The following is a 22608-nucleotide window of genomic DNA, read 5'->3' as shown; positions in this document are numbered from 1 at the left end:
CCACCACCTTCTCAAGGGCAACTAGGGACAGGCACTAAATGCAGGCCCAGCCAGCGATATCCACATTTGAGTGAACAAAACAATTACCTGCAGTGCTGCCTACCCATGATAACCTATCATCCTGTTGCTAAACAAGAAACTACTTATCCTTAAAAACACTGAAGGGCTCTCCTTCCAACACCTTTTCAAGAGGTATTCCAAGGACACTTGGTCCTGTCAATACTTTTTATTGCCTCATTTCTGTTTTAAATGGGTAATACTTTGTTGTTAAAGCAGCCACTCCTCATTCTAGATTCTCAAAACAGAGCACATCCTTTCCACATCCATCTTGTCAAAACTTCTCAGAATTTTGTATGCTTCAATCAATTCACTACATACGCTTTTTAAAGTCTGGTGGATATATGACTAGCCTGTCCAACCTCCCCAAACAAGACAAGCTGCCAACACTCAGGATTAGACTAATAAACCTTCTCGAAACTACATCTTTCAAGATACAGATACAGACCTATTCCAGATGTGGTCTCACAAATGCCTTTTTGGTTGAAGTGCAATTTTTGCATTCAATTTCCATGACAATATAGAGATTGTAATTAGCTTTCCTAATTGCTTGCTGAACCAGCATACAAACTTTTGTAATCCCTGCATTAGGACACCCAGATCCCTCTGCAATTTCTCACCATTTAGATAACTTTTTAAAAAAATTCTCATACCAACATAGACAGGTTCAAATTTTCCCAAACGATACTATTTTCCACTGTTTTACTGATTCACTTGTCCTATCTATATCATTTTATAGATTCCTTCAGTCTTCACAAACTTACTTTACAACTTATTTTGTGTCAACAGCAAATTTAGCAACACCACCTTTTAACCCTTCATCCAAATTATTTATATAAATTGTAATACTGTGACACATCATTCAATACATGTTCACAAGAAAATAACCCATGTACCTACACTTTCCTATTAACTAGCAAATCGTTTATCCATGTCATGGTGTTACCAACTACATCATGAACAGTTATTTTCCACACAATAACCTAACATGTGGCACTCTTTGAAATGCATTTTGGAAATGTAAGTGTGGTACATTCATTGAATAAAATGCTGTGAATAAAGGAGAACCAAACTAAGATGGTTATGCATTATTTTCCTTTCACAATACTATGCTGGTGTTGCCTGATTACCTTGAAACATAAATGCCCTGTTACATCTTTAATAATAACTTTCAACATCTTCTCTATGGCAGAGGTCAAGAGAAAGTCTGTAGCTTCATGCTTTGTCTCCTTCCTTTTTGAGTACAGAAATTAACTCTGCAACTTCATCCACTCCAACTGCCTTGAGATTCTTTGGAATCTTAATATGATCCAGATTTTAACAACCCTAGATGAAGAAATTACTCTAATTTTTCTTTTCTCATTCATGAGGGCATCGTTAGCTAGGCAGTATTTATTGCCCATCTCTCATTGCCCAGAGAGCAGTTAAGAGTCAACCACATTGTGGGTCTGGAGTCACATGTAGACCAGACTGGGTAAGGATGGCAGTTTCCTTCTCTAAGGGACATTAGTGAACCAGATAGGGTTTTCCTGACAATCTACAATGGATACAGGATCTTTAGATGCTTAATTCCAGATATTTAATTGAATTCAAAATCCAGCATCTACCATGGCGGGATTCACATCCAGATCCTCACAACATTACCTGGGTCACTGGATTAACAGTCTAGCGATAATACCACTATGCCATTGCCTCACCACTTTCCTACTGGATTGGTGCATATGCAGATAGGTTCTGATGTCTGTTATTTGAACTGGTAGCATTTCCCCCAGCCAAGGAAAACTTTGGATTCTCACAGGAAAGCTTAGGTAGCAATCATTCCCTACACCCTGACTGTAGGGAAAGAATTACCCATGAGACTCAGTGTAGTGCCAGGATCTGTAAATTAAGTCCTCAAAAGGTGGTAATTTGCTGCATCTTGGCCTTTTAGCGAGAAACCAGGGTTTGTGTGGGTGAGGCTTGAGCTCATGGTGCCAAGTCTCTCAACTCCCACCTATCCAACCCACCAGGTCAAAATCTGATTTTTCATGTCTAAAGGTGATTGCAATCACTTATTGAAATCGTAGGTGCACAGATAAAGATTAAGAATAATAACTTGGAGAAATTTGAATTCAATCTTGTTAGGTAGCACAAACATCCAGTGATATTGGTGGTTTCTGCACAAAGTTTTGCCCAGGTTTTGATAACTTTTGTTATTTATTGAACCTTGTTAAACGCTTTGTAAATTCTCTAAGATGGCAAAACAATACTGCATCTGTGCCAAAACAAGAAACCTGACAGTGGTGACAGAAGCATCTTTTGCAATTTCCCTAAATGTCTTGGAAAGTTGATCAAAAAGGTTTTGCATATTCTGGCAAGTTTTTCCAGTACATTAAACAGTCTCCTGGCCAGCACATATTTATCACGTACCAAATTGGAAGATGTGTAAAAGTCTTTTATATGAAAATATATAGATTTTCACAACTGTTGAGCCTGAAGTTTACATCAGTGCGCTTTGATCTCAGGTATTTTAAACTACAAATTTGGTTTGGTTATTATTAGCTGTAGGCTCAAATGGACAATTAGTAGCCACAGCAAAGACTTCTCATAAGCAGCTCCACAGGAGACCTTCTACTTCTAGAAGCTTATAGAAAAGAATTGGGAAAAGCAATGGTAAATGAAAGCAAATTTACACACATTAACCATTAACATTAACCAATACACACATACAAGCATAGTGTGTTCCATATAAAGATTTATACGATCAGAATATTTACGGCTATGGATTGTTCAAATAGTTCTGAGTGTCACGTGTCATTGGAAGTCTGCTATCCAGCACTGGAGATACAACTCCAACAAAATGTTCTGACTTACCACACTCTTGCCAGTCTGTGTAGACTGTAACTGCAAAAGAAAATCTGTCCCATTTGTCATGACAGAGCCAAAAATCAAGTTTTAGCCTGGGGTTGTTTCAGTTTTTCTTTCCCAGCCCAACGCTAAATATAAATGAATCTAGAGAATTTGCTAAACTCCTTGCTTAGATTCTGTGATTCAACAGCTCACTTGGCAAAAAGGTGGAAGCATTTGAATCTCTGGCTGTTTTGAGAACAAATGGTGTTCCCTTTATATTACCTCAAAGCCCCTCAAGCAAAGAATTTCCAACATTACTTTCACTTGGTGTACTTTGCAGTCCCTCTGAACAGGACTGTTGAGTTTATAAATGCAGTCAGGTCAGTTTTCTGCTAATGGACAGTCCTGCTGTTCAGTTGTAACTCTTGCAAAGGAAGTGAGCTGGAATAAAAAACAAGAAAAACAAACGAGAGGGCATAGGTTTATGGCAAGAGGGGAAAGATTTAAAAAGGGACCTAAAGGGCAATGTTTTCACCCAGAGGATGGTGCATGTATGGAATGAGCTGCCAGAGGAAGTGGAGGAGGCTGGTACAATTACAGCTTTTAAAAGGTATCTAAATAGGTATATGAATAAGAAGGGTTTAAAGGGATACGGGCCAAATGGGACGAGATTAGGGTGTCTAGTCAGCATGGACGAGTTGGACGGAATGGTCTGCTGTACATCTGACTCTATAGGTTAATGGGTGACAATATCTGTCAACCAAAAAAAGAGATTGTCCATTATAATGCCAAGATTGAATCTGTCCCATCCTTTTAAAGTTATGATTTAAATGTGGGGTTTGAGCTCAGTTCTAAAAAGACCTTTCAAGAAATCCAGATTTGATTTGTATGCAGGAGGCACTGCGCTATAGGTAAGCCAAGCAAGCACAAATCTTACTGTACACTAGGTATTGAATAAGGATACCAAGATGTGCATCTGAAGACGGTAAGCAAAGAGAAACATCACATAACACCTCCGCAAAGATCACTTTCTGAGGACATTTGCAATTGACAAAGATCTGGTCCACCATTAGAGATGAATGATCCTTCTCAACCCAGGGAAAGTCCTCAGCATTTTCTTAATCGCAGTTCATTGAAAAGTCCAAGGAGATTAATGGCACGTGCATCCACCATTCCTGCACCTACTTGATTATCAAGGTGCTATGGAAAGTAGTCCAACCTGTGATTTCAAAAATAATGCTTCACGAATGAACCATAGTAGTTCTCGGAATGGTTTCTTGAGTGTAGATTGGTGGTGTAAGCAGTCTGTCTCCCTATTGATCTAAAGTTATGCTAACATAATCCAGGTACTGTGCAAGGCACACACCACAACTACCAATTTGAAAACTTACAAGATAGTGATGAACTTTGACTAGAAGTTGACATTGTTGTATATTGGAATAAGGCAACTCCACTCTCAAGAACTAGTTTCCCAGATTGATTGGAAATCATAATACAAGGTTCATTCAGTTCCAATACTTGAGCTGTTTTAAGTACACTGAACCAGATCTACTGTACCAAAAGATGCAAGCACAACTTCTATAACTGCAATATTTGTTTTTATAATTACATTCTAATCCAGAGTCAAGACATATATTGCATTCAAAGCAAACTAAATTTTTGTCTCTTGTATTAAAGTTATTTCATTAGGAACCCCAACCAGTTTGCTGGCCTAAAATGATAATTCTCTCAAGAACACACTACAAAATAAATGGACAGCACACACCACAGCTCACCACAAATTAGACTTATGCACGTCCATATATACACAAATAACACTACTCTGGGAACAGCTATTATTTACGTTTGGTCTTCCACATAATGGGCACAGGACAGAGATAGAAGTCTGCAATTTTCACTTGTTATCAATTTGCATGCTTTTACACCATCAGCAAATATTTTATACATTAAGTTCTATAGAGACTGACAGGAGATGCTGGTTTTCTTTGAAGCTGACAAAATCTTCTATCATATTGCACATAACAGAGCTTCAGGAGATGGGAAGGATTCACAAAAGATGCATTATTTTTGACAAACATGCAAAATTGCATGGTGCATTTTAAAAATAATAATTTAGCCCCAGTTATTTTTACCTTCTACATTTTAGAACCTGTTGCTCCTATATCTCATTTAATTTTCTCTCTCCACTCAAGTTGGCAAGGCTTCTAATTTCAAGTAGACTGATCTGGAGAACGACGAGGACTTCATAATGAGCTGCTCAAAAAAAAGACAAACAAAATTTGCCACACTGACTCATTTATGAAGTTATGTGCACAGAGCAGTGAATTAAGTAGTTAAGGCTAGATAGACAAAATTACAGGCTTTTATGAGCCTGAATACCCAGATTTAATATAATTTCAGTTTTTAGAAAGGATAACCTTTGGTTAACATTTGAACCTTTAACCAAAAGGACAGAGAGAGAAACAGAAGAGATGGACTCCTACACAAACATCAACTTAAGTCAGTTTGGGTGAATTTAAGTTTGCATTCATGCTGCTGTACTGTGGTACTGATATTTTAAATCACTTTGTTTTGCCCCCTTTTTTACTCTTCTTACCATCAGCAAAGCATGCATTTTAACTGGTCAAAATAGTCTTATAGAAGGTTTGGAAAATCTAAGGTGAAGGAGGTATATGAACTAACATGTTATTGACAGTCAAAAGACTCATTCAGATCAGGAGTGTACAATCACCAAATGCAGCTTTCAATTGTTGTACACTAGAGCACGAGGAAACAAGTGAGGCAATACAAAAATGCAATGGAATTTAATATATAGGTTTACACATTAAAGAAGTTCAATACACTTCTGAATCTATCTTTCAGATTTTTAGCCACATTAACCTCTAGTAGCCAATACGTTGACAGTAATTTCAAGATGAGTCAAAAAGTATGAATCACAGATCAGGCAGCATCCGAGGAGGAGAGAGAAATAGGTAAGTAGGGGTGGGGCTGGGAGCAAAGGTAGGGGTGGGAAGTAATTGTGATAGTTCGGTGGGGAGGGTGGAGGGGATAGGTGGGAAGGAAGGTGGACAGGTCAAGAGAGCGGTCAAAATTCACAAGGTCAGATGTCTGATGCATATGGGTCACACACATCAAGTTCTCTGAAAGATCCACTGTACCCCACCATTCCTCCTTATGACTTTTCACCCTCCTCTTAAATTGGCTTATTAACACAAAGTCAAAAGTTTTTAAGGGGGCGAGCGAAACACTGGCCAAAAAGCAAATGCTATCAGTGTCAGGTTGTCTTCTATTTGGCAGGTTTAAAAAGTGGTGATATAATACAATATTTTTAACTTTCTAATACAGGAAGCCTAGTTTTACATTTATACAATTTTGCACTTCAAGTCACATGTGGGACATGGGCGTCGCTGGCTGGCCAGCATTTATTGCCCATCCCGAGTTGGCTTTGAACTGAGTGACTTCAGAGTGCAGTAGAGAGTTAACAACATTGCTTTGGGTCTGGAATCACATGTAGGCCAAACCAGGTTAGCATGGTAGATTTTCTTCCCTAAAGGACATTGAGCCAGATAGGCTTTTCCTACAATGGTTTAATGGTCATCAGTAGATTCTTAATTCCAGGCTTTTTTTAAAAAAAACTTAAATTCAAAATTCCACTAATTGCAGTGGTGGGATTTGAACCCAGGTGCTCATTCAGAGTTTCGGGATTAATATTTAGCATAAATACCACTAGGCCATTGATTCCCCTTATTGGAGGGGTTAAAAATATGGCCCTATGTTTGGTTCAGGATGGATTCAGAAGGTGATGGGAGGGTGAGGGCAGATTTGCTACTTTTAATAAGTGGCACTTGGTGTACAGAAAACCTGACATATATGTCTCAGTGCACCCATGAAGGACATCCCTTTGTTAAATCAACATTTCATTCCATTCTTGGAATTTTGTTTTTATATCTTCCCTAAATAGAATGCCAAGTTAATGTCACCCAGAGATGATTAAGAACTGGATTATGAAGCTGCCCAAAATTATTTAAATTGGGAATCTTTATAGAGTAAAGAGGTGGTCAGTTAATAAGTGAGAGAAAAATACAAAATCTAGAAATGTGATTGGTCAGTCAGAGATGAAAAGACTTGTGTTAATCTAATGTGGCACCAGCTTCATTGATCTATTTCTGAAATAGAGCAATTTGGGATAGAGGCATTTGCAGAATTCCATTTGATTGTGTCCTCATGCCTGTGTGCACTGCATGGAGAGTATCACATTGATCTCAGAGCAAAACTCTTGGCTAGGATCAGGCTACTTGCAAATGCAGTCTCAGACAAATGCCACACTATACATTTTGATCAGAACCATTAAATAGAAAGAGGTGGAGAGGAGGAAAAGGAGAAATGGGAGAGGCAAAATAAATGAAGACTTGGGCAAAACAGGCATCTGATGATTACGTCCTGTGCTGTATGATATTTAAAAGCTAGATTTTACACAAATGGCCTTATATCATTGACTCTTTGCTTTAAGACAAGAGGTAACACATGCATCAGAGTTGAAACTGTAGAGAGTGTGGACCATGTAACACAACATTTGTGCACTCAGCAAATAAGGTATGAGATAGGGTTTTGTGGCCTGTCTATTAGCCAAAACTATAATGCACATTACATGGAGGCAATGGATTACAAAGTGCAGCAGAATCTGTTAACAATGTTTGCAGTTATTATAAAAATATGCTGTGCTGCAATAGTAGTACAGATGTATTTTCAATAGATACATTTCTGAACAAACATGACACCATGTCAAATGTGCATATACTGGCTCATAACTTGGCCTATTCAACCCTACACTTTTCTAAAAGCATAACAAATGCTCAAAAACATATCTCAGGCATTTTGAAGGTTGCAATATGGTTATTTGTTTCATTTCATAGATTGGAATCGGATATGTCAGAAGCTAAATGGGAATTGAGAACTAGTCAAACAAGATCAGATTTTGACAAAGGAGTCATCATTCTTTTCATGGAATAGGAAACATCATTTTAATTCACAAATGGACCAGTGCCAACCAGGAAATCACTCACTTCTTTCTTGACCATGAAAGTCAGACACCTTCTATAAAGTGCAATACTAAGTTATGTTTCTTATAAGAAAACAATTCATCTACAATAATGTGCAACAGTTGAAATGGCAATTAGCAAACAGCAGTAAACTCACTGTGCCTTTGTTGTTATTATGAATAATCATATTGCCAAGAGATGTCAGTGGAGAATTGAACTTTTGCATCCAGACACATCATTAAGCATTTCCAAGTTACACACAGTATAAATTAGGTAAAGGTGTGTCTACCTCATTCTGAATAGTTTTTAATTGGAATTGAAGGAAAATTCCTTAGTGTATTAGCATCAACCTCAGGATGAGTCACATATTCCTTGCCTGCTCATTTTACCAGGCTGGATTTGTTTTATCTCAGACAAAACAAATTGCAGGTGATTATACTGGGCCCTTCTGGAAAGGGAAAAAATCAGTAGCTTAGATTTCTGTTCCAGTCCCTTGGCTGTTAAGTATGTAAAGAATGCTGTGTCCACGAAGCCTCTACTTCAAAGTGAATATCTAGAACATTGATAGACTGTTTCAATGGTATGAACGATTAATAGCATATGATGTTACTGCAGATGAGGTCACCAGTACCACAGGACGGATGTAAAGTAACTCGCTGATCTCTATTAATTACATTATATACACAATACTTGAACTTTAGTACAGTTAGCTATGTACATATAACCCTACCCCAACGCAACATTATTTCAATCAAATGTAATAATGAACCCATGATATACTCTCATTATAGGCATCTGTGAAAGTCTGTAATTGTCACGTCATGCCACCTAGGCAGTAGTTCTCAGATCTGTGAAGTCACTTTGGATAAATGAATGTCCAGTTACTCCCATTATAATAGCACTCATAATTGCATTAAAATATTTTCCCAAATGTTACGTGCTGGATCCAGAAAATGCACTGTTAAACGTCCTTCATGGACAATGGTATATATTTAAATCTGATGGCTTGTATAAAATGGACTTTTGAGTCCCTCATGTTTTCCAAATAAAAATGTCCAGTTGAATGTTTAACAGAGTGGAAAGACACATGAAGGATAACAAATTAACTTGTCATTTTAATGCGTGGAAGTCTGAAAGTACCAGGTCTTGGTAATGCGGGTACTGAAATTAATTTGGATCATACTTTGCTAAAATTCAATGTAAAGCACTCAGCAGGAAGGTATCACGGGAACCACTATCTTTCAGTGAACTGCAAAAACAGAGAGGCTGGAACAAACATAAATCCTAATGACTCACATATAGCTTGTTCTGTTAATTCTGAAGATAGTAAAGACAACAAACCCTCCTTGATCCTAAGTATATAGAAATTTGCTTGAGTTGAATGGAGGATAGGGTTTAATTTTCATCCAATTCACTTTAAAAAGACCCTTAGGCCAAACAGTAGTTTATATAAATTCAAGAATGCAAACTTTGTTCAACAATAATGTGCACTTCCATCTGATCAAATTGCAAATGACATTTTGACAGGAAGGAAAGGAACAGTAATACAAATTAGTGAATGGGTTAGGGCCTGGCTAGAAAGGAATGTTACAGTTCCTGCTATAAAAGGATCATTTCTCACCAAGATAGACTAAGTATCAATTTGTTTTTACCTTTCTGTAACCTGTTTTAAGATTGAATGGAGTCTGGGTGTAGTAATGTTAGCAAACTGAGAATTCAGCCAAATATAAATCAGATGGATGATGTCGTTTACAGGCTGCTAGGTGGAAGGAGTCAAACACTACTGTATTTAGGTCTGTAATCATTTCAGACACTACAAAGAGGGGGAAGAGGAAGAGGAATAATTTACTTCAATCCTCATTGTTCTTAAGTTGCAGCTTGATCATTGCCAATAAAAACCTGATTTGCAAGTGGCTCCTTGCCATTCGCTCAGCCTTGATCGAGAATATCCTTGCCAAGACAAGCTACAGTTGCACCTGAGCCTGTAGTGGTTATAGTCGGTAGATAATGCTGGTTCTGTTTCAATAAATTTAAGTATGTCAGGCATCTTTGTCCAGAGTTTCTTTTCAACATATGAAAAGGTTCTGTCAAGCAATTTTCAGAAACAGAATTGAAAAGACTTGAGCTTCAGTCCTGGTTCTTTTCGGACAACTTCCCTTTCGGTCGCTACAACCTTGCTTGAGATTTTTAAAAATGGATCAGCTGTTGACCGTGCTGCCCCCAAAATTAGATTTAAAAAATCTATTAAATGGTCAACTTAGAAATGCTGTATGATCTTCAGTAAATCTTAAATGTATAATTCAGAAATAATTTTAAATGCTTTGACTGCAGGTAGAAGTTCAACTTCTAACCCCTGTCCCAAACACCCCAAATGACAGCCAAGCTATTGAACAGGAAATGAGTCCATAATGAAAATGACCTACTCTTTACATAGTACATCTGAAAACTTCAAGGGGGGGGGAGAAAGAGAAAAATGAAGTACAAAAACATCAGGTCACCTGCAATTTCAACATGGGATCATCAAGAGCACCACATTGCTCAATTTAACAGTCCTATTAGCAACTGTTTGAACTACATAGTAAGCCACAGATCCAACAGCCAGGACTGTTACTTTCTGCAGAAAACTTTACATTCTTTTAAATATATATTTCAACTGCAGTTGTGTACAAGTGCGCTTTTAAAAATAAATAAGAAAATGTCCAGCAGAGTGGTGCTTCAGAAAGCATACATCTCAACACTTGAAAATGCAGGATTTCTACAGATCACTTCCACCTACAAAACTGACATCACACAGATGATACCTGGCGCCAAGGACACATTTAAATTGGTCCTGATAGATCAATGCTGCTAATCCCTTTATAAACTCTTAAATTAAATTGTATACTCATAAATATTCCAACATGCTGGATCAATTTGACCATCCTTAGATGCTTACGTGATTTGAATTGGAAAAGGATCAATTTCACCAGGATTCTGTAACACTGATGCTCTTTCGTCTCACACAGTAAAGTATATTAAATATCAATCCTTTTCCCCCTCTGTCATCCACCAAACCCTCTCTTCCTGTTAGGGTATGTGTGCTTACAAAATCAGGCTGACTTATTTGTTCCCTACTTTTGGTGGCAGATCAGCAGAAGGCTTTCCTGGGAATGATGTTATGCTGTCAAATTTCCTACCACTAATATCAATGGATATGATGGCTGAGCATTTATAGTCGGGCAGGTAAAAATGCGTAGCTATTTTCTCTACAACTCCAGCACACCACATCATATCCCATTTCTGCTGTGTTCCTTCAATCGGCAAACAAAGACAGGAAAGGTTTAGCAAATTGCGTCGAACTGGTACAAACAGTACCAGAGGCTAATAATTACAGTCTGAAGTTTCAATGACCCAGTGGTGCCATAGTTCCCAGGTCCTAAACCGTGCAGTCTGATTAATTTGTTTTAAAAACTGTCAATTTCCACTAATGGTGAACTTCATTTTCAATAAGACTGTCTTCGCAGGACTGGAACTCTCCTTCATTATTCACATCTCTGGAGCTCTTCTGCGCTGCTGGCTCATCATCATCTCCTGTGGGTTCTGACTGAGGATCTTGCAGTACCTGCGCAATGTATCTCTGTATATGAAAATGAGCACAGGTTAGTATTGCATTGTTTTCCAAGTAGTTTGTTAGAGAGCACAGAAGCAGTCTAGGTCTTTTGCACACCACTGTACAAAAATGACATTTTACATTCATGGCCATTCTTGATTTCAAGTTTCTTGGAAGATTCACTACAACAGAATTTGCTGCATCTGACAATGGAATGGTTAGACTGGTCTTTGTTTGACATTTCTTTTCATGGGAGAATAGAAATTAACAGTTTTGGAGATGCTAATCTCCAGTTTTGGAAGATCTATGGAGGAGAAACATTAACAGCTGAGTATTATTATCAACATTTTCTTATTTTATTGCAGATTTTAAGCATCTGCAGTATTTTGCATGTATGTTGATACAAGGGGTCGGAAACAGCCTGGCATCCTCTACATGACCTATGGGAAAATGGCAAATAACTGCATCTCAAACAGTTTAAAAAGTTGTCCATAATTAGTGAAGTCTGAACCAAGAAGTGCAAGTTAGATTATTTCATTCAATGTTAAATTAGACTCAGAAAATGAAATAGAGGGGCAAATGGATAGTCATCTTTGCTCCCTCACTTAGTCAAAAGAAAAAGTAACATAGAAAAAAAAAATTAAAGAGTCAACTAAAAACTGAAGGAATGAGACTCCACTTCTTCAGAAGACTTTCAGCAACAGAGGCACTGCTTGACAGTAATGAGGACTTATGAAGTTGTTAAGAAAGCTAGTTGGATGGAAATAGTCAAGGCCTAAACTTTGAAACTTAAGTTTTGCCTTGAAATGACAGGAACAACAATTTACACTCGGTACATACAAATTCTGCAAAAAGAAAACAAAAAGCACAAATCTCACTCTGCTCAGTTAAAGGAACACCTTGAAATGTTTGTTGGAACTTCTAGAGCACTGTAGCAAAAGCAGTTAACTCGCTGTAATATCAAATGTCCAAGAGAATACAATATTGTTCCACTGTCAGGGTCAACTAGCTTGCTTGTAGAACAAAAAACAAAAAATATTTAGTGGCTCACAAAGCACTGGAGTTCCTGACAGTATGTGCTCAAGCCTTGATGTGGAGAATGAAGCCATAATCTCCTCGTCCTGAGCTGAACTTAGTTATTGGCATGTTTATAATTGAAGAACTAGAACAAGATGAAACACTCAGCCATTCATTAATAAACCAGCAGCAATGAACTACACTTTCTGCCCATGTACAGTGAGAGATTAAAGGGTAACTTACTGTAACCTTTGGTGGGGATGAAGTACCTTCCCCTTGTCCATTTGTTTCAACAGCACCGTCCACTTCACTACGATCAATCTGAAAGTCAGATAAACATTCATTACACATGTGCATTATAGCATATTAACATATGCAACTCCAAACCCAGAAATCTCTCAGCACAAAGGTCACTGTGCCAATTAAACACAGAAGCTTTCTCTTATCTCACTGATCTGTGAATCGTTTTCATGAATGTTCCTTGATCCTCCAAAGATAATTGAATCAAACTAAGCAGTCCCTGTTGAGAAGCAGCAAGACCTAGACAACATCCACACTTGAGCTGACGGGTGCCAAGTAACATTTGCATGACACAAGTACCAGGCAGTGAACATCGCAGAAGAGAATCTAACCACTGCCCCTTGCTGTTCAATGGTTTGCCATTGCTGAATGCCTCACTGTGAACATTGTGAGGGTTGCCATTGACTGGAAACTGAACTGAACCTCCCAGTTACAAGTGTGGCTACAAGACCAAGTAGAGGTTGGGAATTCTGCAATAACCCACCTCCTGCCTCCCCAAAGTCTGTCCACCATCTGCAAGCCACAAGTCAGGAGTGTGATGCACTTGCCAGCAATGTTCTCTCTGGCTCATGCAGCTGCATGCATGCTGATGGCAGGAAAACATACTGATATCATTTTGCGCAAGTCACAGCTGCACAGGGACCTTGGAGGTCATTGCAGAAGAAAGAAAGAAATGTAAAGAGAACGTGGCTTGGCAAGATGAGTACAACTTCAACAACACAAGAAGCTCGACATCAACCAGAACAAAGCAGTCCATATTTCTGGCATCCCACCCACTTCCCCTACTAATGAAGCACGGTAGCTACAATGTGTACCTTCTACAAGATACGCTGCAGTAACTCACCAAGCCTCCTTTGATTGCACCTCCCAATTTCTACCACCAGCGGATGAATGCCACCATTTACCACACAACATCCTGATTTAGAATTGTATTACTGTTCCTTCACTCTCACTGCCTCCCTACTGTGCTGAGCATACCTACTTCATCTGTATTGCAGCAATTCATGATGGTAATGCTGGACTAACCTCTGACAGCCACATCCATGAATAAAGATTTTAAAAAAAAGGTGTCAATAACTCCTTGCGGAATCTCACCAAGTTTCTGCTGGAAGCCCATATAGATAACATCGGTAGTGATGGTCTCCTCTGTACATTCAACTAGTTTAGCTGGACATCTCACTCATTCCAAGCCACACCAATTGTTTTTAATTAATTGATACCTTAGTCATTTTGTCTCTGATAAGATTCCAACAATTCCCATACAATTTGTTACATTGACTAATGACTTATCTCTGCTCCCTCCCCCCCCACCATCATAAGAAAGAAATACATTTGGAGCTTTTCAGTTCCCAAGGCACAAAATCTAAATATAGGAATTTTTGGAAAATTGGGACTGATACATCTGTAGTTTGCACGTTTTTTTTTCACACCTTGGGAATCACCTGGTCCTGGAGGCTTGTTCATCTCAAATCCATTATATTTTCATTACATTTTAATGAATGTTCTACTCTCCTTGCTAGCACATTTCCAACTTCCCATGTATCACAAGCGTGTTGCCTGTTTTCATCACTGTGAAAATGGAAACGGGGACTCTTAAATTTGTAATTTTTCCCCATTAAACACTATTATTTCTTTGGCATTGGACCTCTTTAATGGTTCAATATTCCCCATTGATTAGCTGGCCTGAACACGTGGTGATAGTGGTGGACACTCCTATTCAGCTGGATGCTCTGGTGACAGTGGCGCTTCCAGAACAATGTTAGGTGGGGAATTCAGTTTCTGACCCAGTTGTGGTTAAAAAAACTGTGAATGCAAGATGCTATCAAAGCAGTCTTGGTGAGGTACTTCAATTTATCCCCTGTGCAGTATACATTGCAGCCACTGTGGTGAGATGCTTTGAGAAATGGAGGGTTACTGATCAAGGGAATTGCTGCATCCTGGTTACGGTTGAGCTTTCAGAGTGCTGCTATAACCTTAACAACATAGGTGAGAAGTGTACTGCTGACTTGAGCAGATGATAGAGAACAAAACACTCCATTCCTGATCCTGGAACTATCAGGTCACCAGTTTGGGCTGAGAATGCAGGGGCTCCTTAGGAAAACAATGCTATTCTGGGCTGTTGTGACAGGCCTGCAATTATCATTTTCCTGTGTGCCAGATCCAAAAACATTCAAGCTCGAGTCTGTTTATCGATAGTGAGATCACAGGTGACCTGTATTTTGTTTCCATTTGTCTAACTTGGTTCTGTCACCGAGTCCCCTCTCCTTAAACACAATCCATCAAAATTCTGTGGGATATAACATTGCTCTGAATGGCTGGTGTGAAGAGAGGAAGTTGCAGCAATGCAGGAGGAAACACTCCTGGAGTTAAAGCATGATACTGGAGTCTGACTGTTCGTGGGGTTAAGAATATTTCCATTTTTTTTGTCCTCGTGCTACTGAGCCAAGCACATTAACAATTTAGGCACAATTTCCAACTTTGCATGTCCCCATCAATGTATCAACTGCTAAAGAGAGGTTTTCCCCCCGCAAATCTCTGGGACTAAATATTTAATGACAAAGCAGTGAATATAAAATAAGCTTAGCATTTGTAATTTATATTACCAGTGATTGAATGCTGTATACCTCACACATCTAAATGCATTTAGATCAAATCCTAATAATGACAGAGAGCAAATCATTGCCCGAATTGATATCCTTCACCTAGAGAAGCATGAAATGAAATGATAAAAAGAGAAAGATCCCAGCATGCAGATTAAGTTATCAAGGTTTTCAATTTGATTATTATGGATTACCATGATCGTCAAGTAAGAATGGTAAAAATTAGTCAAAGTTAATTCCCAAAAACCACATGGTGAAAATTACCAGTGTCCTGTAACAGGATTCGTCCTCTGTACTTATAGCATCTGCTGGAGTGGAGGGTTGCTGAAAATCAACATTTTCAACAGTTATATTATCTACATGCGGAAAGAAAACCTGGCAAGGATCACCTTACTAATAATGAAACCAGAAGACTAAAGTCCTTCTCTTTTATAATGCATAATGTTATCTGATCCCAGTACTGGCTCTACAATTAACCCCAGAAAATTGCCAAGATTCATCTTTCCAATATCAGAACTGGGAGACAGTTTCTCCTCCATTAAAGCCCATGGTATTAATGGAACCTAATAATGCTTCACAATTAATCACCAGACTCCAGGACTTGAAGAACGTATAACCAAAAGATAAATAAAGCTGTATGCCTGTACTTGATTGCTGTTTAGAGACCCACTGCTGGTATAAGGAATTACAGGATGTTTCACAGGAATACCTTTGTTTTTCAAACAGTTTGCACAGGCAGCTGTACTGATCAAGTTCAGACATGATACACGGTCGCTGGGGTGAAACACCGGAAGGCTGCCAGAGCAAACGGAACTTTACCCCAGTGAGAAATAGCTCTTTTGGCAGAAGGAAGATTGGGGCAGAGGGAAAGAAACACGAATAAAGAATATGGATAGGCCACATGGCCTCATTCCTGATGAAGGGCTTATGTCCACAGCGTCGATTCTCCTGCTCCTTGGAAGCTGCCTGACCTGCTGTGCTTTTCCAGCACCACACTCTTGACACTTGGCACTTTGAGCCCGCTCCACTATTCAATAAGATCTTGGCAGATCGGACTTTAACCACAACTCTACATTCCTGCATATCCAGGATAATCTTTCACTCCCTTGGTAACTAACATTATTCTTGACATTCGGCCAGCTTTGAGGAAGGGTCACTGGACCCAAACATTAACTTTGATTTCTCTTCACAGATGGTGCCAAACTCGCTGAGCTTTTCCAGCAATTTTTGTCATTGTTTCTGATTTACAGCATCCACAGTTCTTTTGTTTTTTATTTAGCCATTTATTCTTACATCTGCCTCTGGTTGGCCAACAAATTTTCTATCCATGCTTAAATATCACACCCTACACCATGAGCTTTCTATTTTCCACAATAAACATCAAGCCTTACTTTGTACGTTCAGTAACTTGAAAAAAATCTGCCTTACAGTAACAAGCAGACCATACATGCAACGCACCACGTATTATTCTGCTATGCCTTTAAGGATTCAAAGTTGTGAATGTGACCTGTGAATCTGGAGCTCAATTTGGGACTGCTGTTGGCGAATGAAGTGTGGAAGTAAATACACATGTTTGCATCCAAACTTATAAAGACCAAGAATGTTATAAACAGTTACAATATCCAAATTCATTCATAGCTACAATTACCCAACTCGCCACGTTTAGTGTGCTCTGCTATAAAGCCAGTTTCTTTAACCTAAATCGGTGTTAATGTGATCAAAGAACTTCGACCATTATTTCTAGAACATGAACTTTCCTTACTTTTATCTGGTTATAACTCAATTCTGGCCCCATTTCTTTAAATGGCGTGGCTGCTGCGTGATTCCCTTTAACGCGAGAAATGCAAAAATGAAACTATTGCATTATATCAGAGCAAACTGTAATTTGAGTGTGTTTATGCAGTAGTCTTAAAAAGACAAACCAAACAACATCACAACCGTATACCCTGCCACGAGGTTCCAAAAAAACATACAGCAATGTTCAGATAACAAAACGTGACTTACCTTATAGTTATGAGCACTGAGGTATTTGAAGTGGCCAAAACAGACATGAGACAGGCAGATAACGATAGTGACCACCAGCACAACAAATGTAAACATGGACGTAGCAGCTAAGAACCCTGCATATAAAAGAGTTTTACTTTGAAGACTGGTTAATGAACAAATTAATCTCCATCCTCAACAAAGAACTTTCACTTAAAAAGGGTGCTTAACATAGTATATGTCCTGAGACACTTCATGGGAATGTTCTCAGACAGAAGTTGTTACGAAGCTACATAAATAGATACCAGGACAAACAAAAGCTTGGTCAGGTTTTGAGGAAGGGAGGCAGAGAGGTTTAGCAAGGGAATTTCAGAGTTCAAGTCCTAATTTGCTGAGGGCAAGGCTGCAATAATATAGCAATGAATATCTAGGATTCCCAAGAGGAATGCAGAAATTTTGGAGAACTGTCAGCCTGGGAGATGGAAAGGGGATTAGAGCCTTGAAGAGGTGTGAATGCCAAAGTGAAAGCTAGACATAGGATTGATGGATAAGTAGTGTAAGGGGTGATTTAGGATTCTGGCAGGAGACATCAAGGATATGATCAAGTATGCTGTAGTCTCTCAATAGTGGATGATGTGGGGGTTAGGAGTCTTTGCTATACTGAATTACATTATATTTATGCTGAGTGGCTTTGTTCAATATTATCAGTACTTCTTTTTAAAAACAAACACAACCTGTACAAGCATAAGATTGTTGAACAAGTCTTTGTCACAGTAGAGTGGCTTTGTTCAATATTATCAGTACTTCTTTTTAAAAACAAACAACCTGTACAAGCATAAGATTGTTGAACAAGTCTTTGTCACAGTAGCAGAAGGGCAGCACTGAGTAGGAGATGTGCAGCAAGATGCAGTCAGTGAGGAAGCACAACATCAGATGTACAATCAAGAATGTGACTTGTGCCGAGTTCCTCATATTGGTCACATGAAGACTCAAAAGGAGGGCAAGTTTCATTCTCCAAAAAAAATACAATGAAATAGTTTAGTTTTTGACTACAGTTCTGAAGGATTCATGTTAATTTTACAAAAAATTGTTCCATATTTTGAAAAAAATTAAAATCCTCAACATGCCATGATGGATTTTGAATCCACGCTCTTTGTTTATTACTTCAGATCTCTGAAGGGATGGAGCATTCTAATGAAGTTGTTTCGTTATCCTCTGATATTACCAGGACTCCTGAGTATTTCCAGCCTATTGTTTGATTTTACTAACAGATTCAGAGTATCCTGCATAGCTGCTTATATGATGGTTGAGGGATAAATATTGGACTGTAAAATCATCATCGGCAGTCCCTCGCAGACAAGGATGATTTTCACTCTTAGGGGGAGTCCGTAGGTGGCTGTACAGACTGATACAGCTACTGGGGGCTCTGCTATACTTGGGGCAGATGGTGGTCATAGGTAGGGGTGGGCGAGGTATTGATGCGGCAAGAACTTTCAAATTGGGTCTTGCAAGGCCACCCTGAAAGGGCAGATTGGGCCTCAACTTGATGCTTCATCTGAAAACGGACAATGGAGCATTCAACGAGCATATGGTTAAACTTCAATGCACTGCCTTGGGATTTGGACGCAAGTGTGTGAACCACGGAGGTTGACAGAAGGATTGGATGAAACAGCTGAAGCAGTAGAAAAACAAGAGAAACACACACAGGATTGTCACCTTACCTGTTCTTACAGTAGAGAAGAAAAGCAGACATAACAGACACAATATTGGTGCCGCCACCACCTGATTCACTGCTCCTGAGTGGATCTTCTTGTCCAGTTTGGCAGGCAGGTAGGCATAGTACAGATTGTAGCGATCCACCAAATGCTTCAAAAGCATGTACATCAAACCTAATAAAAGAACCTTGTTTAGAAAAGTTCTAAAGAAAAAAAAAGCAGACAATTAAAAAAAAACAAACAACTGAGTTTTTTTTGTTGGGTTTTGAGCTGCGTTTTGATGGCGAAAGATACAACATGAAATTGGAGAGGCAGTTTGCTGCTCAAAAGCATGCACTGGGATGCAGGACCATGGTAGCTGAAGGTGATGGTGAGGCAAGGAGAAGAGTTCATCAGAGCAGAATCAAAGTTTAAAAAAAAAAAGCCTGTATATAGAATCTTTCGTGACTTTAGCATAGCACATGCATTTTATAACCAAAGTGGTATTTTTGAAGTGTAGTCACAGTTGTCACTGACTACAAACTGAACTGGACTAGCTATGTCAGAGGGCAGGTCGGAGGCTGGAAATCCTGCAATAGTAATTCATCTCCTGACTCCCCAAAGCCTGTCCGTCATTTATAAAACACCATGTCAGGAGTCAATTAAAATGGGGAGAAAATCATCTTATCACATGCAAGAGTGTTCAAAGATGAAATAGACAATTGCTGCCGAGAGACAGGAGTAAAGGCCACTCTCAAGCATCTTGAATGGAATTGATGATATAAATGGAGATTTGTGGTTAGATCTCCCAGCTACTCTGTTGGCTGAGAGGATGTACATCTTGATCCCACAGTTCAATCTTAGGTGGTGAGAAAGCCATCATCTGAACTCAGCTGGAATAGTGGATTTGATGAAAACCATGCAGAATTTATTCTTCCCTTTTGTCCTGAAAATATATAGTTTTTCCAGACTTGAAAACAGAGGAACAAATAAAAAGTAATTTTTGACACTTTGCAGAATTTCAAAAGGGTTGCCATGTGGGTGAAATACATCATGATGTAAAATCACACTAATCAGGCCCTTCTGAAGAGGTGGTATAAAAATAAATGCATAAAAAGGTGTCGTCCATTTAAGGCAGAAAAGAAGAGGATTTTGTTCTCTCAGAGGGTAGTGTATCAGTAGACTTCTACACTGCAGAAAACTGTTTTGACTGGGTCATTAAGTATATTAAAGTATATTAAGATATATTTTTAAAATCATGAGGCAATCAAGGGTGGTGGGAATAAGGCAGGAAAGAGTGAGGATGATCTGATCAGCCACGATCTCATTGAATGGCACACCAGACTAGATGGGCTGAATAGCCTACTTCTGGTATGTTTTAAGGTCTAAAGTCTCCATTTCATTGTAGGACTGAGCCAGTTAACCATGCAAGCTTGTGCTTACTCAGCTCTTTCGTCTCCTATATCATTCTGCAAGGAAATGGAACTAATGCAACGCCAAGGGATTAATTCCTGTATCTGCTGAGGTCACCATGAAGCTCCTACCTTTTCAACCTCATCTCTTGCCTAAGGCATGGTGACCCTCAGGTTAAACTCCCCACCAGTTGTCTGTCCAGTGAGACAGCAGCCCAATGGCTCTCAAGGACAATGGTGACTTTACTTGTTGAGGTATAGATCAGTTTGCTCTGAAAGAATTGTGAGTAAAGGCTCAAGGAGCTATCGCTTATACATCACTAAAACTGATCCTGACAGTCTACACTATTGTAGTTGTATACAGCTTCACTATGGAGGCTCAACATTGACAAGGAGAGTATGAAACAGAAAAAGACAAGTGGAAAGTTTTCGGAATTAAGCTTCTGCAACCAAATCAAAATTCAAACCTTGAAAATGTAAACTGGTTACTTGCCAACTGACAGACAATACTTGCCAATCCTGAAAGTCACCTGGGCTGCGGTTGGCTTCTTCAATTGAAGGGAAGCCTGGACTTTTCCTCATCTTTATGACTCAGTATCAGACTAGATGGTGCACATAACCACTAAGCCTTCAAGGGAGCTCACATGTTCACCATATCACAAAAAAAATCAATTATACAAGGATAACACTTTGCTAAGCAACCATTGCTGTTTAATCCTTTGCTCTCATTATAAAAAGGATTTTAATTAAAAAGAGCATTCATGCACTGTAACCAATACATTTATTATGGCTCATATTTCACTCCATTAAAAGGATGTTTTGATTAGCTGTAAACTAATAACTGAAAAGTAATTTAATTTATTGTTGTACATGATCTAAAACAAATACCGTGGAACACACTAAGGACCATTATGTTGTATCTTAAACTGTTATTGCATTAGGATTTTAAATTTCCAGGAGAGGTCACTGTTGCTCTATTTGAAAATAAATGCTGTATTTAGCTGAAAATGATAATCAGGATTACTCAAACACAAGGGGAAGAGCGCCCAGATACATTGCTATCTATTCCCAATTATACTTTTGTTATTTCATAGCTGCATTAAAACAAACAATATTTTTCATCTTCTGAGAACTCAGCTATTAGTGAGCATCTTGGATAAATCAACCCCTTAAAATCAAGGCAGAGAGGCACTGCATCAGAGATAAACCATCCAAAGGTGACAGCAGCAAATTCATTCTAAGAGGGAGTGATGGGATAACCCATTGAAGAGATGGCGCTGCTATATCTTGGTTAATTCAGCACAGTGGAAGAGGCTGTGCATCTTGGATACATCAACGCCTTTAACATGTGACCAAGTCAAATACTCACCAAATGGGACTATAATGGGACATGTGATGCTGTAGGTCATGACAACAGTGAAGACGCACATCATCCACCCATAGGCAGCTCCAAACTGAAACTCATATGCTTGATGCTAGAAAACGAAAACGCAACCGAGAGAGACAAGTCAAACTAACTACAAATATTAGCAGGAATATTGCTGATAACGAACTGAAGAGATTAGTTTAATGCTGGGAGGAGGCTGGTAAATCAATGGCATCAATAAAGAGCAGGCTTCATTTTTATCACTTCTGCACATATACATCGGAATTCAGCTAGCTCACAACTTTGAGCTCCAAGCAAATGAACAATGTCAACATTATTTCACATTAAAAACAAACTAGAAAGAGAACAGGATGAATGTAATAAGTTATATGTGGTCTTTCACATCTAGAACCTTGGCTCAGTTACAGAGAGCTAGGGTTTGTGCTCTTGATTACCTCAAAAGGATCTTAACGAGCAAACTTGAAAGGGTTCAGAAAAGATTTACAAGGATGTTGCCAGGGTTGGAGGATTTGAGCTATAGGGAGAGGCTGAACAGACTGGGGCTGTTTCCCCTGGAGCATCAGAGGCTGAGGGGTGACCTTATAGAGGTTTATAAAATTATGAGGGGCATGGATAGGGTAAATAGACAAAGTCTTTTCCCTGGGGTCAGGGAGTCCAGAACTAGAGGGCATAGGTTTAGGGTGAGAGGGGAAAGATATAAA

The 22608-nt window shown here is 38.9% G+C and overlaps 1 protein-coding gene across 7 annotated transcripts in view; it reads right to left on the bottom strand.

Annotated features, from left to right (window-relative positions):
- Nucleotides 1–7890: 7890 nt before the first annotated feature.
- The window catches only part of LOC122548516 (CSC1-like protein 2), a 211408-nt gene continuing 196690 nt past the window's right edge, over nt 7891–22608 (bottom strand). For 6 of the 7 annotated variants that reach the window (XM_043687274.1, XM_043687271.1, XM_043687267.1 and 3 more), the window contains 6 exons: nt 21890–21995; nt 19136–19303; nt 17436–17551; nt 15696–15755; nt 12775–12852; nt 7891–11541 (listed from right to left, as the gene is read on the bottom strand). In XM_043687274.1, coding sequence (XP_043543209.1) covers nt 11389–11541; nt 12775–12852; nt 15696–15755; nt 17436–17551; nt 19136–19303; nt 21890–21995 — 681 coding nt within the window. In that variant the 3' untranslated portion in view covers nt 7891–11388. The remainder of the gene's footprint in view (nt 11542–12774; nt 12853–15695; nt 15756–17435; nt 17552–19135; nt 19304–21889; nt 21996–22608) is intronic. The other variant, XM_043687270.1, reaches the window with a different exon arrangement.

Source organism: Chiloscyllium plagiosum, chromosome 3 (assembly GCF_004010195.1).
Source record: "Chiloscyllium plagiosum isolate BGI_BamShark_2017 chromosome 3, ASM401019v2, whole genome shotgun sequence".
NCBI lineage: Eukaryota > Metazoa > Chordata > Chondrichthyes > Orectolobiformes > Hemiscylliidae > Chiloscyllium > Chiloscyllium plagiosum.
This window is presented reverse-complemented; position numbering and strand designations above follow the sequence as displayed.